At 41.3% G+C, this 14,691-nt stretch overlaps 1 protein-coding gene across 2 annotated transcripts in view; it reads left to right on the top strand.

The window, feature by feature from the left end:
* The window catches only part of rps6kb1a (ribosomal protein S6 kinase b, polypeptide 1a), a 59,158-nt gene that overhangs the window by 24,691 nt on the left and 19,776 nt on the right, over positions 1 to 14,691 (top strand). For both annotated transcript variants that reach the window (XM_078422501.1, XM_078422500.1), the window contains exons 5-9: positions 1,016 to 1,163; positions 2,855 to 2,912; positions 6,042 to 6,142; positions 8,268 to 8,358; positions 14,116 to 14,206. In XM_078422501.1, coding sequence (XP_078278627.1) covers positions 1,016 to 1,163; positions 2,855 to 2,912; positions 6,042 to 6,142; positions 8,268 to 8,358; positions 14,116 to 14,206 — 489 coding nt within the window. The remainder of the gene's footprint in view (positions 1 to 1,015; positions 1,164 to 2,854; positions 2,913 to 6,041; positions 6,143 to 8,267; positions 8,359 to 14,115; positions 14,207 to 14,691) is intronic.

Below are 14,691 nucleotides of genomic sequence, written 5' to 3'. Positions count from 1 at the left end.
ACGGTGATGGAAGGCGAAAAAAAGGTCAATCTCTCCCTTCTTTGTCCTCCAGCGATCGGGGGCCTCTAACTTTCCTCGTCGGGGTGATCCAGCTCTTGCATTGGGAGGGGGGGGGGGGGGGGGGGGGGTGGTGGAATTTCAGATCCCCTGTGCCAGGCGATCAGACCCCGGGTCTGGGCTATCGATCCTCATGCGGCTTTTGGAGCTCCCGACCGGTCTCAACCTGAGATGGCGAGCTATGCGATGTTAAAGTCCACAGGCTGGAGCGTTGATCTCAGGCAAGGGATCGCACGCTCAGATGGTAAGTCCGTGCCCTACAGGGCTCAAAGTCATTCCCAGGCAAGGCCTCCAGCTCCACGATGTTAGGCTGCAGAGCGACCGGAGATGCGATCCGGAAAGCAATCGCATCTCCGGCAAGGTAAGAGATTGAAAAAAAGTTTCCCCAACCTCCTCCCCCCACCCCACACAAAAACAAACCAGAGAACATTTACACAAACTTTTAAAACTTACCAATAATAACAAAAAGAGTTTGAAAAGGACAGACAGACTGTAGGCGAGGCAGCCATCGTGCGGCATCCTGATATATTGACCTGATATGACTTTAGAGCTAGCTGGGGCTTAGAAATGAAGCATTTAGTCTAACTGCAGCATAAAGCAGCCTGTGCACTGTTGAAATGCTGCCAACCCTATTGTGACAGCGACGTATCTACTTGCCAAGGCAGTTACTACATAACCTCTCTGACTGGCATTGCAATTTATGGACAGCTTTCTGCTGTCAGTTTGCTCGTAACAGAATTGAGACTGTCCAGACAAACTTAATTTAAAATGTTGCAGTTTGTAGAGACAAGACTTTATTCTTATTGGTTGGATTTCAACCCAAGATCTAAATCCTGATCTGATGTTGCAGTATTATCATTTATACACCAGTGATCTTTCTAGTGCAGTGATTTCAATTGAGGAATCTAAGTCAGTCATGCTCCCTTGCCAGCAAATAATTTTTATTTTGCTTTGTCAGGCAATGATTGTTCGTAATGCAAAGGACACAGCCCATACTAAAGCAGAGCGCAGTATATTGGAGGACGTGAAGCATCCATTCATCGTGGATCTGATGTATGCTTTCCAGACTGGAGGGAAGCTCTACCTCATTCTTGAATATCTCAGTGGTCAGTACCAGTTTGTTATTTTTTTTAAAGTTACCACAGTACCATATAAAGTAAGGTATAATGTAACCGTATACCACTTGTCCCCTAGTCTCTGTCTCTACCTTACCCCCTCAATTCGTCTTTTTTTCCCCCGTGTCTTTTTCCATCGATCATCCACCAAGATGTCTCTGCACTCTTCCCTCCCCCTTGCAAATCTGACTTCATTTTCCCTCATATCCTTCCCTTATCTGGTTCTACATATCACCTTCCAGCCTCCATCTCCACCTTCCCACTCACCCTCCTTGGCTCCATCTGCCCATAACCCCCCCATGTCATCTGATTCCACCTATGACCTACTAGCCCTTGTCTTGCCCTTCCTTCTCACCTCTTTACACTGGCTCTTTACTCTTCTTTCTGCACTATTAAATCCTAATGGAAGGTTCTGATCTATCAAGCCTGAGCAGTTCTTTACAAGGGGAATGCAGTCAATCCTATGGCTCTTTAACTATGACCCTGCACTTTTTTGTTTGGGTGTGTTTTAAATTCCGTTTTGAAAACTGCAATTGATTATATTTCCATCGCTCTTTCGGGCAACAAATTTTAGATCATGAGAACTCACTGCCCGAGATGGTGTTCCTCCATTGCAATCCCCAGCTCTTCTGACAATGTCTTAAATCTACAGTTCTTGACTCTTTCAATTGGTGCAGATTCCCCTCACTGTTCAAATCCTTTATGATTTAAAAAAACTCAAGCAAATTAGATTTGTGAAGGCAGATATCTGGAAGCAACAATCCTAGATTTTCCATTCCATCCATGTTATTGAAATCCCTCATCCAAGAGCCATTCTATTAAAACAGCAGTCTCTCTCGTGCCCGTGCATCTTTTTTCTTCAAAGACCAGAATTGGGTACTGTATGAGTTGCGGCAGAACTAGCGTTTTGAAGAGACACGACTGAATCCTGTGTTTTGTATATTATGCTTCTTTATAAGAACCTCAGAATTCTTGATGCTTTAACCTTAAGTCCTGGACAGTAAAACAGTAAATTGTGATGTCAAATATTCTTGCAATGCCTGAATTTCTGTCTCCTCCACCAGTCCTGTATAAGCTACAGGTGAATTTAACATGATTGAGATGCAGTACAGTGGCTTAGCTTCTCGGTCCATATCTGTAAGGCACATGATAAATAAGTTGAGAAAAATGACCCAAGTGAGATTTTAAAAATCTGAATGAGAATTTGGCACCTGTTGTTGGGAACATCTGGGCATGGGTTTATGGAATAAAGGAATAGGGAGGCACAGTGGCGCACGGTAGAGTTGCTGCCTTACAGTGCCTGAGGCCCGGGTTTGATTCTGACTACGGGTGCTGTCTGTGTGGAGTTGCACGTTATCCCTGTGACTGTGGGTTTTCTCCGGGTGCTCCGGTTTCCTCCCACACTCCAGACATACAGGTGTGTAGGTTAATTGGCTTTGGTGACATTGTAAATTGTCCCTAGTGTGTAGGATAGTGTTAGTGTACTGGGATCGCTGGACGGTGGGCCTGTTTCCGTGCTGTATCTCTAAAGTGAAGTTAAAGAATAAAGACATCTTCATTTAAAAACCTTTTACTTGATGGACAAGTCATTGTGAGATTTTTACATTTACAAGTCATTTTCTCCCCAATGTGCTTGAGTGTTGCTTGCTTTCTCTGGCACTCATCAGATGATGTAATTGCAGGTGGAGAGCTCTTCATGCAGCTGGAAAGAGAAGGAATCTTTATGGAAGACACCGCTTGGTAAGTAACCATTGCAAGGTGTATGAAGCGGCCACTGTGCTGGTGTTTTACTCCATGACCCTGATCTCATACAGCTTCATCTAACTCCTTGGATATCAAACAGTTCTTATTTCTTTGTCATTCTCCAATTTCTCCTTAAATGCATGTATGCCATTCACCTTAACTGCTTTGTAGCTGTGAGCTCAGAAATGTAGCTACTTTTTCCTGAGTTCACAATTGAATTTACTGTTCACCATCTTATATTTACAAATTCCATTCTGGCTCCATATTGTATGCACCTCTGTGCAGTTTGCACATCTGACATGTTTATTGTCTTTATTGATGATAAATCCATGGAAGATGTGGCCTGCAGTCAATCTCATTTCTAAGTACAAAGCATTTCAGTGAGATGGCAGTTGTGAAAGTTCTGCTTCATCATCATCATCATCATATATATACAGCCGGAAACAGGCCTTTTCGGCCCACCAAGTCCGTGCCGCCCAGCGATCCCCGTACATTAACACTATCCTACACCCACTAGGGACAATTTTTACATTTACCCAGCCAATTACAATTACATTTACATTTACCCAGCCAATTAACCTACATACCTGTAGCTTCCTTTTAATTCAATTGATAAATGATTGATTGAAGGATACTACATGGAAGTAAACCATTCGTCCTCCAAATCCATGCTGACCATCGATCACCCCTTCACACTAGTTGATTGTGATCTTACTTTTGCATTCGCTCCCTAAACACAAAGGATAAATTACAGAGGCCAATTAACCTATGAACCCTTGCGCCTGGGATGTTGGAGGAAACCTGAGGGAAATCGCACAGTCGCCGGGAAAACATGCAACCATCAAACAGGCACCTCCTGAAGTCGGGTTCGAACGAGAGTCTCTGCCGCTGTGAGGCAATAACTTTACGAGATGCATCGCTGGGCTGTCCTAATTTTTTTTAATGTAGCACAGAAGCTGTTTAAAAATGGCTCGTAAACAGCTTTAGGAAGTGAAACCCACAAGTCAGGTTAACATGTTAATGTAAATGCCTGATTCTGGTGTTTTTAAGACTTATCTCCAAATCATAGAAGAGGAAGTTGAATGTCAAATTGGATTAAATTCTCTATTTATATGCTATCAAACCAAAACTTTACTGAGTTGTGGTGTTGATATCTCATTACTTAATACATCTTGTTTATCAAAAGATTGAAACATTTTTTACCTCTGCTTAGTACATATTCTCACTTCAGCATTCACCTCTCTGAACTATGGAAAGGTGGCCACATCTGGTGTTATGGCCACAAATTTCCATGGTAAGTATACTAGTGTGCTAGTGTACATCCTTGATGAAATTGCTGTACGATACAACCTGGGTAGCCTGAATTGCAAGCTAAATGGTCGTAATGTTACTCAACTAAAGTTCGATGAAAGATGGTAGCTTCAAATTCCCTTGTAAATAGCATTTATCTGTCTCATTACTTTAGCAGGAGTAACAACAGTGGTACAAATTTTTGCTATATTCTAGTTTTGTTTTAAGTCAGTTGAACATCTAACTTGTAATTTGTAATGCAAATCAACAAGTCTGCCAAGTGATTGTTGGACCTGGGTGCTGTGTCCTGGAGTTGTTAAATATGCAGGATTTTAACTATTGATATTCCCTTATCGAGAAGGGAGCAGTCATGCTTGAACATTCATGCATGCATCCTGCTAGCAGTACTCACGGATACCGAATCTGGGCGATTTAAAGAGAAAAAATGTTGGTTTCAGATCCTGTTCCAGAAACACTCTCACAACTCTTAACCCCTAGCATACTCGTATTATCCCATTTTAATATACGTGGTACACAATGCCTCATTGTATTTTTAGCATGCTTCCTGTTATAATGTTCCTTGAAAACATTGAGGGCAACAAATCCTTCTTTGAAATAATTACATCTAAGATCCCAAACAGCAATAAAATTCACTGTCTGCCATCACTTTGCCCTCATTATTACTCACCATATCATTAGTATCCTTCATCCAATTGCTTACTGTATATACTATGACTAACTTCGGGACCGCCATCCATCTTCATAAAAGACTAAGATTGTCTGGGGGCTGGTTCTCTGTGAAGGTTGAAACATTGGAATTAATGGTGGGTTTTATGTTCTACCAGTGTCGAGCCATGTGACAACTGACTTCAAATTGTTGAAACATAACTAAGCACAGAAACAAGGGGCTGAAGAAGGATCCTGACCCAATTGTCGCCTGTCTATCCCCTCAACAGATGCTGCCTGACCTTCTGAGCTCCTCCACCACTTGGTGTATTTTGCACAGAAACAAGGCTGGAATTTGTGAACAAATGACCGTCAAAGGTGTGCATCGTGAGTGTAGTGGAAAAGGAAAGTCCGATCCAGTGCTGCTTGAATCACCCTCTAATTAGACAAGCTCTTTTCAGTTGTGGGATGCCTTAAAACATCTTTTTTTTTTTAAGACAAGCGTTCTACCAATAGATTTGATGCAGCTGATAACAGATTTCAGGGTTAATGCCATCTAAAAAAAGGCCATGTGTTGCCTGGAGGGGGGGGGGGGGTGAAGGAAGGGGAAGGAGAAATGCAACAGGTAGGTTAATTGGATACTGTATGATCTATGTTGATGGGTGGTGGAGCCTCGCATGGGGTTAATATACATTTAAGAAAAAATAGTTAACTGGAAAATATGATGGAATGGGATTGATGGCTTTGATCTGTGGGCTTAATACCCTGCTATAGATTGGAGATACAGTCTAGAAGCAGGTCCTTTGGTGCATCGAGTCCACACTAACCATCAACCACTCATTTATACTAATGCAACGCTAATCCATTTTTTATTTTCTCTATACTGTCCACTCCTTCCCCCACCCAATCTACCATTCACATACAATGCATGAAATATGAAAGCGAGTGATGTGTGAAATCTAGCTGTTTTACTGAGACTGTGGAACATTTATCCATTCTGCAATGAAAAATGTAAAGTGAATGAACAGTGATTTTTTTTAAATCAAAAAATTTGGAGTTATTTGAAAAGTAGATAATTTGAAAGAGACCTTTGGAACTTTGCTCCTCTGGAATAGTTTGCTTTTTTATAAGTGATTGAAATGCTTCTGTTTTTTCCCTCTCAACTTTTAGTTTTTATCTCGCTGAAATCTCAATGGCTTTGGGTCACTTGCATCAGAAAGGTATTATCTATCGCGACTTGAAGCCAGAAAACATCATGCTCAATCATCAAGGTAATTGGAAACGTGGTAAATTGTGTTCATTGAACTGAGCACAGTTGTGGATAGGGCAATTTTTTTCTTTTGATAAAGGCTCTATTTAAACCAATTTTTTGATATTAGTTTATTTTTCACAATGAGATTTATTTATCGAAATCTGCTTTCAAATTTAAATTGCTGAATTTCAATCTTTACCTGGTTGTTTCACTCTGCTTGTCCCTTTCCTTCCCCATTTACTCATTTAATAGACCGTAATAAAAGCAATTAAAGTTGGTTTTAGATGCAGCTTGCAACCAAATAATCTTAAGTGTTTGCGGTTCAAATGGATTTATAAGAATTTTTACTTTGAATTTTGTTTGGAATAATGCACCAGACATGAATAAAATGCATATTTTTACTTCTGATTAACTGCATAATCTCAGCTGACCAAAATAAAGCAGAAATCAACAAGTATATCATTCTCAGCGGCTCTTGTAGATTCAGCAGGACCCAAGTTATTCCAGAGCACTTAATTGTCAGTTCAATCCACCGTGCGTTCTTGGTCTTGCTACTATGTGGAGGATTCTGCTCTGCCAATCAGAGTTAAACCTCCTTTAATAGCTGACTAAGAGCTAGTTAATGACTTGTGTGCCTTTATACTGCTGCAAGAATTTCATTGTTCCAATGCCTGAAGTTCAATGAATAATTTCATTAAAGTCTGGTGCAAGGGAAATTTTGTTCACAATTATTTTTGCCTTCCACCTCTCTTTTTATTAAACTTACACAAGAGGTTTTTAGAACTCTAGTCTGCTGATATACTTTGGTTTAAATTGCTTCAGTTGTGGAATGCTGACTGAGTTGTTGAAGTTTTTGTGCTGACTATATAATCCACTGAAATATAAAATGGTGTAACCACAGCTTCTCACTTCCGCAGCTGCTGAAATGGTAGCAGGTGTCTATATTTTAAAGCAAGTTGACTATATCAGCCTCCACATCAAGCTTTCTCAGTTCCATCTCCGTTGTCAGACAAAACTCAGCAACTACATAGAGGGCTGGGTAGAGAATGAGGGATTAATACTGAAGAGAATTTGATTGTGAAGAAAAAACGTGTTACTTTTGCAAAAGGATGTAAATCTCATCCAGGATTATAGGTCATAAAGTCATAAATGATAGGAGTCGAATTAGACCATTCGGCCCATCACGTCTACTCCGCCATTCAATCATGGCTGATCTATCTCTCCCTCCTAACCCCATTCTCCTGCCTTCTCCCCATAAAACTTTAGAATTATAGAGCTTGAAAAGTGTAACTTAGCTGGGGAGCAAATTCTGTTGGGATCCCGTAGGTATTGGGGGAGGTATTTTGTGATTAGCACATTTATTGCCTGTATGCTGCTGGCTTTTGTTTTGCAATGTGTTTGCATTATTGTATTACTCATCCTGATTAAGTTCTTCAGTTTAAATGATTAAGGAAGCATGGAACAAATTGGCAATGATAAAACTGCCTAAAGCATAATAAGATATTTTACCCCAATCCATTATCAAACTCCATTTCATAACTTTTCATAATGACCAACTGCACAACTTTGTGTAAACCTGCCCTGTGCAAATCAGGATTTAACCTTGATTCATTTTTTATTAAGTTAACTGAAAACTGAAATGTTTATTTTATTGATTTTCTTTAGTATTTTTTTATTCTGATCAGATGCCCTGTTCTATTTTTGTCAGGGAACACTTTATAAAAGATAGAGAAGTGTTTCTCTTTAAATGTCCATTGCTCTTGCTGAATAATGTAGATGAAACTCAGTGAACTGGAGCAGAATATCCAAGCAGTGTGATATTTGTCACAGACTGAATAATGGCTACTTGACAGTTTTGAATCCTGGAAAGTGTTCTGTTAGTTTCAGGACAAATGGCGAGCAGAAAAATACTTAAATAATGCTGAGAATATAAATGATAAAGATCGAATATAGTGCACAGTCCACATGATACTGGTTAATGATCTGTACCGATAATCTAACTAGAATTTAGCACGGTGATCTAACGGGATAGCCGAATATTTGAATGTTCCTTGAAGCTGATCGTCAGATTCTTGCCTTTGTGTTCTCTACAGTAGTTCCTCCTGTATGCTCTGTGATCACCTTATGTTTGTTTTCTGTTCCAGGGCATGTTAAACTAACAGATTTTGGATTATGTAAGGAATCTATTCATGATGGTGCTGTGACTCACACTTTCTGTGGTACAATAGAGTACATGTAAGTCTCTAAACCAAATTTGCTTGGAAATATAGTGACTATATAGTTGCGATCTGATTTATGGATTTGAATTCTTTATATCTGATAAATGTATTTTTTTGGATTATAGAGAAACTAAATAAAGTGGAAGATTTTGGGATTATTTCATTAGAATGATCCCTCTATATTTGGTTTGTTTCTTGGCTAGAGTGACGGACGTCTAGATGTCTCTTCCCCCTTTTAGGTATATAATTCACTCATGGTCAAACCTCCATCCTGATGATGTCCTTTGGAAAAGACCTTAAACTGAGGCTCAGTCACCCTCTTCACGGGCAAAAAACACTCTGTGATGTCCTATTAGCTTAATCATCACTTTTTCATTAACCATAATAATAATATATTCCTTTATTCGTCCCACACCGAGGAAATTTACAGTGTTACAGCAGCAAAGTGGATAGCAAGAGATCATTCATTATAAATAAAAGAAAAGACAAGGATAAATTGTCATCAGTTTACTGTGTATTCCTTAACTGTTACTGTTGACTCGTCTGCTGGGAACAGTGCTGGTTGTGCAGTCTCACAGCAGCGGGAAGGAAGGACCTCCTATATCTCTCCTTCACGCACTTGGGGTGAAGGAGTCTGTCACTGAAGGTGCTGCTCAGTGCATTGACAGTCTCCTGCAGGGGGTGGGAGTCGTTGTCCAGCAGCGATGTTAACTTTGCCATCATCCTCCTCTCTCCCACCGCCTGCACTGAGTCGAGGGGACAACCCAGGACAGAGTTGACCTTCCTCACCAACTTGTCAAGTCTCTTCCCCTCCGCCGCTGAGATGCTGCTGCTCCAGTAGACCACTCCATAGAACATGGCTGATGCAACCACCGTGTTGTAGAAGGTCCTTAGGAGTGCCCCCTGCACTCCAAAGGACCTGAGTCTCCTCAGCAGATAAAGTCTGCTCTGGTCATATACATAAAGCAAACATTAAATGGTTACAAAGTGCTGAAGGAGCTCAGTGGGCCAGGCAGCATCTCTCCAATGTCCACCAGTCCATCATCTCCCAGACTGCCTCCAATCCCATCAACCCCAGTGACCCCGTGAAAGAATTGGAGGCAGTCTGGGAGTTGCTCCAGCACTTTGGCCCTTTGTGTAAACCAGTATCTGCCTTTCATTGTTTCTACATTAAATGGTTACTTGGTTTATTGCTGAGTATACAGTGCCCTCCATAACGTTTGGGACAAAGACCCATCCATCATTTATTTATTTGCCTCTGTACTCCACAATTTGAGATTTGTAATAAAAAAAGTCACATGTGGTTAAAGCGCACATTGTGAGATTTTATTAAAGGCAATTTTTATACATTTTGGTTTCATGTAGAAATTACAGCTGTAATACATAGTTCCCCCATTTCAGGGCACCATAATGTTTGGAACACATGGCTTCATAGGCATTTGTGATTGCTCAGGTGTGTTTAATTGCCTCCTTAATGCAGATATGAGAGAGCTCTCAACGCCTAATCTTTCCTTCAGTCTTTCCAACACTTTTGGAAACTTTTACAGTTGTTTATCAACATGAGGACCAACGTTGTGCCAATGAAAGTCAAAGAAGCCATTGTGAGACTGAGAAACAAGAATAAAACTGTTAGAGACATCAGCACTGGTGAGCCTACTAATCGCAAAGGGACTGGCAGGCCAAGGAAGACCACCACAGCTGATGACAGAAGAATTCTCTCTATAATAAAGAAAAATCCCCAAACACCTGTCCGACAGATCAGAAACACTCTTCAGCAGTCAGGTGTGGATTTGTCAATGACCACTGTCCGCAGAACACTTCATGAACGGACATATAGAAGCTACTCTGCAAGATGCAAAACACTGGTTAGACACAAAAATAGGATAGCCAGGTTACAGTTTGCCAAGAAGTACTTAAAAGAGCAGTCACGGTTCTGGAAAAAGGTCTTATGGACAGATGAGACAAAGATTAACTTATATCAGTGATGGCAAGAGCAAAGTATGGAGGAGAGAAGGAGCTGACCAAGATCCAAAGCATACCACCTCATCTGTAAAACACTGGTGGGGGTGTTATGGCCTGGGCATGTATGGCTGCTGAAGGTACCGGCTCACTTATCTTCATTGATGATACAACTGCTGATGGTAGTAGCATAATGAATTCTGGTGTACAGACACATCCTATCTGCTCAAGTTCAAACAAATGCTTAAACTCATTTGCCGGTGGCTCATTCTACAGCAAGACAATGATCCCAAACATACTGCTAAAGTAACAAAGAAGTTTTTCAAAGCTAAAAAATGGTCAATTCTTGAATGGCCAAGTCAATCACCCGATCTAAACCCAATTGAGCATGCCTTTTATATGCTGAAGAGAAAACTGAAGGGGACTAGCCCCCCAAACAAGCATAAGCCAAAGATAGCTGCAATGCAGGCCTGGCAGAGCATCACCAGAGAAGACACCCAGCAACTGGTGATGTCCATGAATCGCATATTTCAAACAGTCCTTGCATGCAAAGGATATGCAACAAAATATTAAACATGACTACTTTCATTTGCATGCCATTGCTGTGTCCCGAACATTATGGTGCATTGAAATGGGGGGACTATGTATAAACACTGCTGTAATTTCTACATGGTGAAACCAAAATGTATAAAAATGGCTTTTATTAAAATCTGACAATGTGCACTTGTGATTTTTTTTCTATTACGAATCTCAAATTGTGGAGTACAGAGGCAAATAAATAAATGATGGGTCTTTGTCCCAAAAATTATGGAGGGCACTGTATAATGATGGCTGTTAACCTGAATGTAACTTTAGTTTGGAGCAATTAATTGTGTGGTGCTTTGTCGTTTGTAAAGTAAAATCTCATCTTGAAAGTGCTATTTTAAACAGATTTAATTTGAATATTATATATGCATATTAAGGTGTCTTAATTTGCTGTCTTTTTAACACTTTCAGTTTTTACCCAGTGTAACTTTCCAGTTGATTCTATCATTTAGCAGATTTGGACTTAAGATATTGTACATCCATAAAGGCAAGGCCAATATCTCGCTTAGATCCATTGTGTAATACCATACTTGTCAACTCAGAACAAGGACACCAAACTATTCCTTGGAGTGCAGGAGGATGAGGGGTGATCTTATAGAGGTGTATAAGATCAGGAGAGGAATAGATCGGGCATAGAATCTCTTGCCCAGAGTAGGGGAATTGAGGGCCAGTGGGCATAGGTTCAAAGTGAAGGGGAAAAGATTAAATAGGAATCTGCGGGTTAACCTTTTCACACAAAGGGTGGTGGATGAATGGAACAAGCTGCCAGAGGCTGGGACTATCCCAACTTTTAAGAAACAGACAGGTACATGGATAGGACGGGTTTGGAGGGATATGGATCAAGCGCAGGCAGGTGGGACTAGTGAAGCTGGGACATGTTGGCCAGTATGGGCAAGTTGGGCCGAAGGGCCTGTTTCCACACACTGTCACTCTATGACTCTGTAGAAAAATGCAAACCTTGGGGCTGTTTAGCAGCGACGTGGGTCCCTTGCAGTCGGAAACAGGTGAATTGATCATAGGGAACAAGGAGATGGCAGACCAATTGAACAAATACTTTGGTTCTGTCTTCACTAAGGAAGACATAAACCGTCTGCCGGAAATAGCGGGGGACCGGGGGGTCTAAAGAGATGGAGGAACTGAGGGAAATCCAGGTTAGTCGGGAAGTGGTGTTAGGTAAATTAAATGGATTAAAGGCAGATAAATCCCCAGGGCCAGATAGGCTGCATCCCAGAGTGCTTAAGGAAGTAGCCTCAGAAATAGTGGATGCATTAGTGATAATTTTTCAAAACTCTTTAGATTCTGGAGTAGTTCCTGAGGACTGGAGGGTAGCTAATGTAACCCCACTTTTTAAAAAGGGAGGGAGAGAGAAAACGGGGAATTATAGACCAGTTAGCCTAACATCGGTAGTGGGGAAAATGCTAGAGTCAGTTATTAAAGATGTGATAGCATTACATTTGGAAAGTGGTGAAATCATCGGACAAAGTCAGCATGGATTTACCAAAGGCAAATCATGTCTGACGAATCTTATAGAATTTTTCGAGGATGTAACTAGTAGAGTGGATAAGGGAGAACCAGTCGATGTGTTATATCTGGACTTTCAGAAGGCCTTCGACAAGGTCCCACATAGGAGATTGGTGTACAAACTTAAAGCACACGGTATTGAGGGTTCAGTGTTGAGGTGGATAGAAAATTGGTTGGCGGACAGGAAGCAAGGAGTAGGAATAAACGGGTCCTTTTCGGAATGGCAGGCAGTGACTAGTGGGGTACCGCAAGGCTCAGTGCTGGGACCCCAGTTATTTACAGTGTATATTAATGATTTGGACGAGGGAATTGAATGCAACATCTCTAAGTTTGCGGATGACACGAAGCTGGGTGGCAGTGTTAGCTGCGAGGAGGATGCTAGGAGGCTGCAGAGTGACTTGGATAGATTAGGCGAGTGGGCAAATGCATGGCAGATGCAATATAATGTGGATAAATGTGAGGTTATCCACTTTGGCGGCAAGAACAGGAAAGCAGAGTATTACCTGAATGGTGACCGATTGGGAGAAGGGGAGATGCAACGTGACCTGGGTGTCATGGTGCACCAGTCATTGAAAGCAAGCATGCAGGTGCAGCAGGCAGTGAAGAAAGCGAATGGTATGTTGGCATTCATAGCAAGAGGATTTGAGTTTAGGAGCAGGGAGGTTCTGCTGCAGTTGTACAGGGCCTTGGTGAGACCGCACCTGGAGTACTGTGTGCAGTTTTGGTCTCCTAACCTGAGGAAAGACGTTCTTGCCTTAGAGGGAGTACAGAGAAGGTTCACCAGATTGATCCCTGGGATGGCGGGACTTACATATGAGGAAAGACTAGATAGACTGGGCTTGTACTCCCTGGAATTTAGAAGACTGAGGGGGGATCTTATAGAAACATATAAAATTCTTAAGGGGTTGGAGAGGCTAGATGCGGGAAGATTGTTCCCGATGTTGGGGGAGTCCAGAACCAGGGGTCACAGCTTAAGGATAAGGGGGAAGTCTTTTAGGACCGAGATGAGAAAACATTTCTTCACACAGAGAGTGGTGAGTCTGGAATTCTCTGCCACAGAAGGTAGTTGAGGCCAGTTCATTAGCTATATTTAAGAGGGAGTTAGATGTGGCCCTTTTTGCTAAAGGGATCAGGGGGTATGGAGAGAAGGCAGGTACAGGCTACTGAGCTGAATGATCAGCCATGATCATATTGAATGGCGGTGCAGGCTCGAAGGGCCGAATGGCCTACTCCTGCACCTATTTTCTATCTATGTTTCTAACTTAACAGTTTAAAGTCCTAATTCAGGTCCTTGTGCCTGGTGCAGGTTTGCTCGTGGAATGAATGGTCTAGTCTGATGTTAAGGCTTACATCATATTACATATGTGCAATGATCTATTCCTTGTGTGCATAGAGCTGTGCACAACCATTTTGGTATTCATTTTCTTCTCTAACCTGAATGTTGCTTTGAGCACAAGAGTTTGACCATTTGTGCGTGAGATGGTGCTCTTTATTTCAATCCCAAGATATACTGTGATGGAACTTAGGATAGGAAAACTGTCTTGATGTAGTGGTGCACATAGATTTCTTCATCAGAATACTTTTTACATGTTTCTACTGGAAAATGTATGAGAGAGCTAGTTTCTCTTATTCCCCTCTTTTCAGTTTAACACACAGAACAAAACTGGACAGAAATGAGATCTTTTTGTTCCCTTTTTCTTCCCCTCAGGGCGCCGGAAATTTTAATGAGAAGTGGACACAATCGTGCTGTGGACTGGTGGAGTTTAGGAGCCCTAATGTATGACATGCTGACGGGAGCAGTAGGTGCACAGTTTAAAAACTGCATGCTTTTAATCCTTTCACAGTGTCCAATGCCACTCTCTATTTTGGAATTTTAAATCATTATCACTTGCATCCTGTAGTTGACCACCTGATGTGATGAGAAATTGTGTTACTGTCCCGACTTAGGAATAATTGTCCACAAACCTTAATTGGATAAAATGTGCCAGTGAAATGGTCACTACAGTACTTGAAAGTACAATGGGGAAAGTGATTGCAATGATTGGAGTAGTGAGCCAAACCATAGAGAGTTTGTCAGCCTATTGATAATACAAGATATTGTCTTGTGTTTAGTTGGTAATCTAATAATGAGACCACAGAACTGGTAACTGTTCATTAACTTAACACTGTATAAAATTCTACCAGGAAAAGATAAGGGGCAACACAAGCCTGCATTTTGTGAGCTTCACAGCAACATCTGAGTAATGGTTGTTATTGGTGCGAGTGTTAGAAGTGAAGTGTTGGT

Source organism: Rhinoraja longicauda, chromosome 26 (assembly GCF_053455715.1).
Source record: "Rhinoraja longicauda isolate Sanriku21f chromosome 26, sRhiLon1.1, whole genome shotgun sequence".
In the NCBI taxonomy this organism is placed as follows: Eukaryota; Metazoa; Chordata; class Chondrichthyes; order Rajiformes; family Arhynchobatidae; genus Rhinoraja; species Rhinoraja longicauda.
The sequence above is the reverse complement of the archived record's forward strand: the minus strand, read 5'-3'. Positions and strand labels throughout refer to the sequence as shown.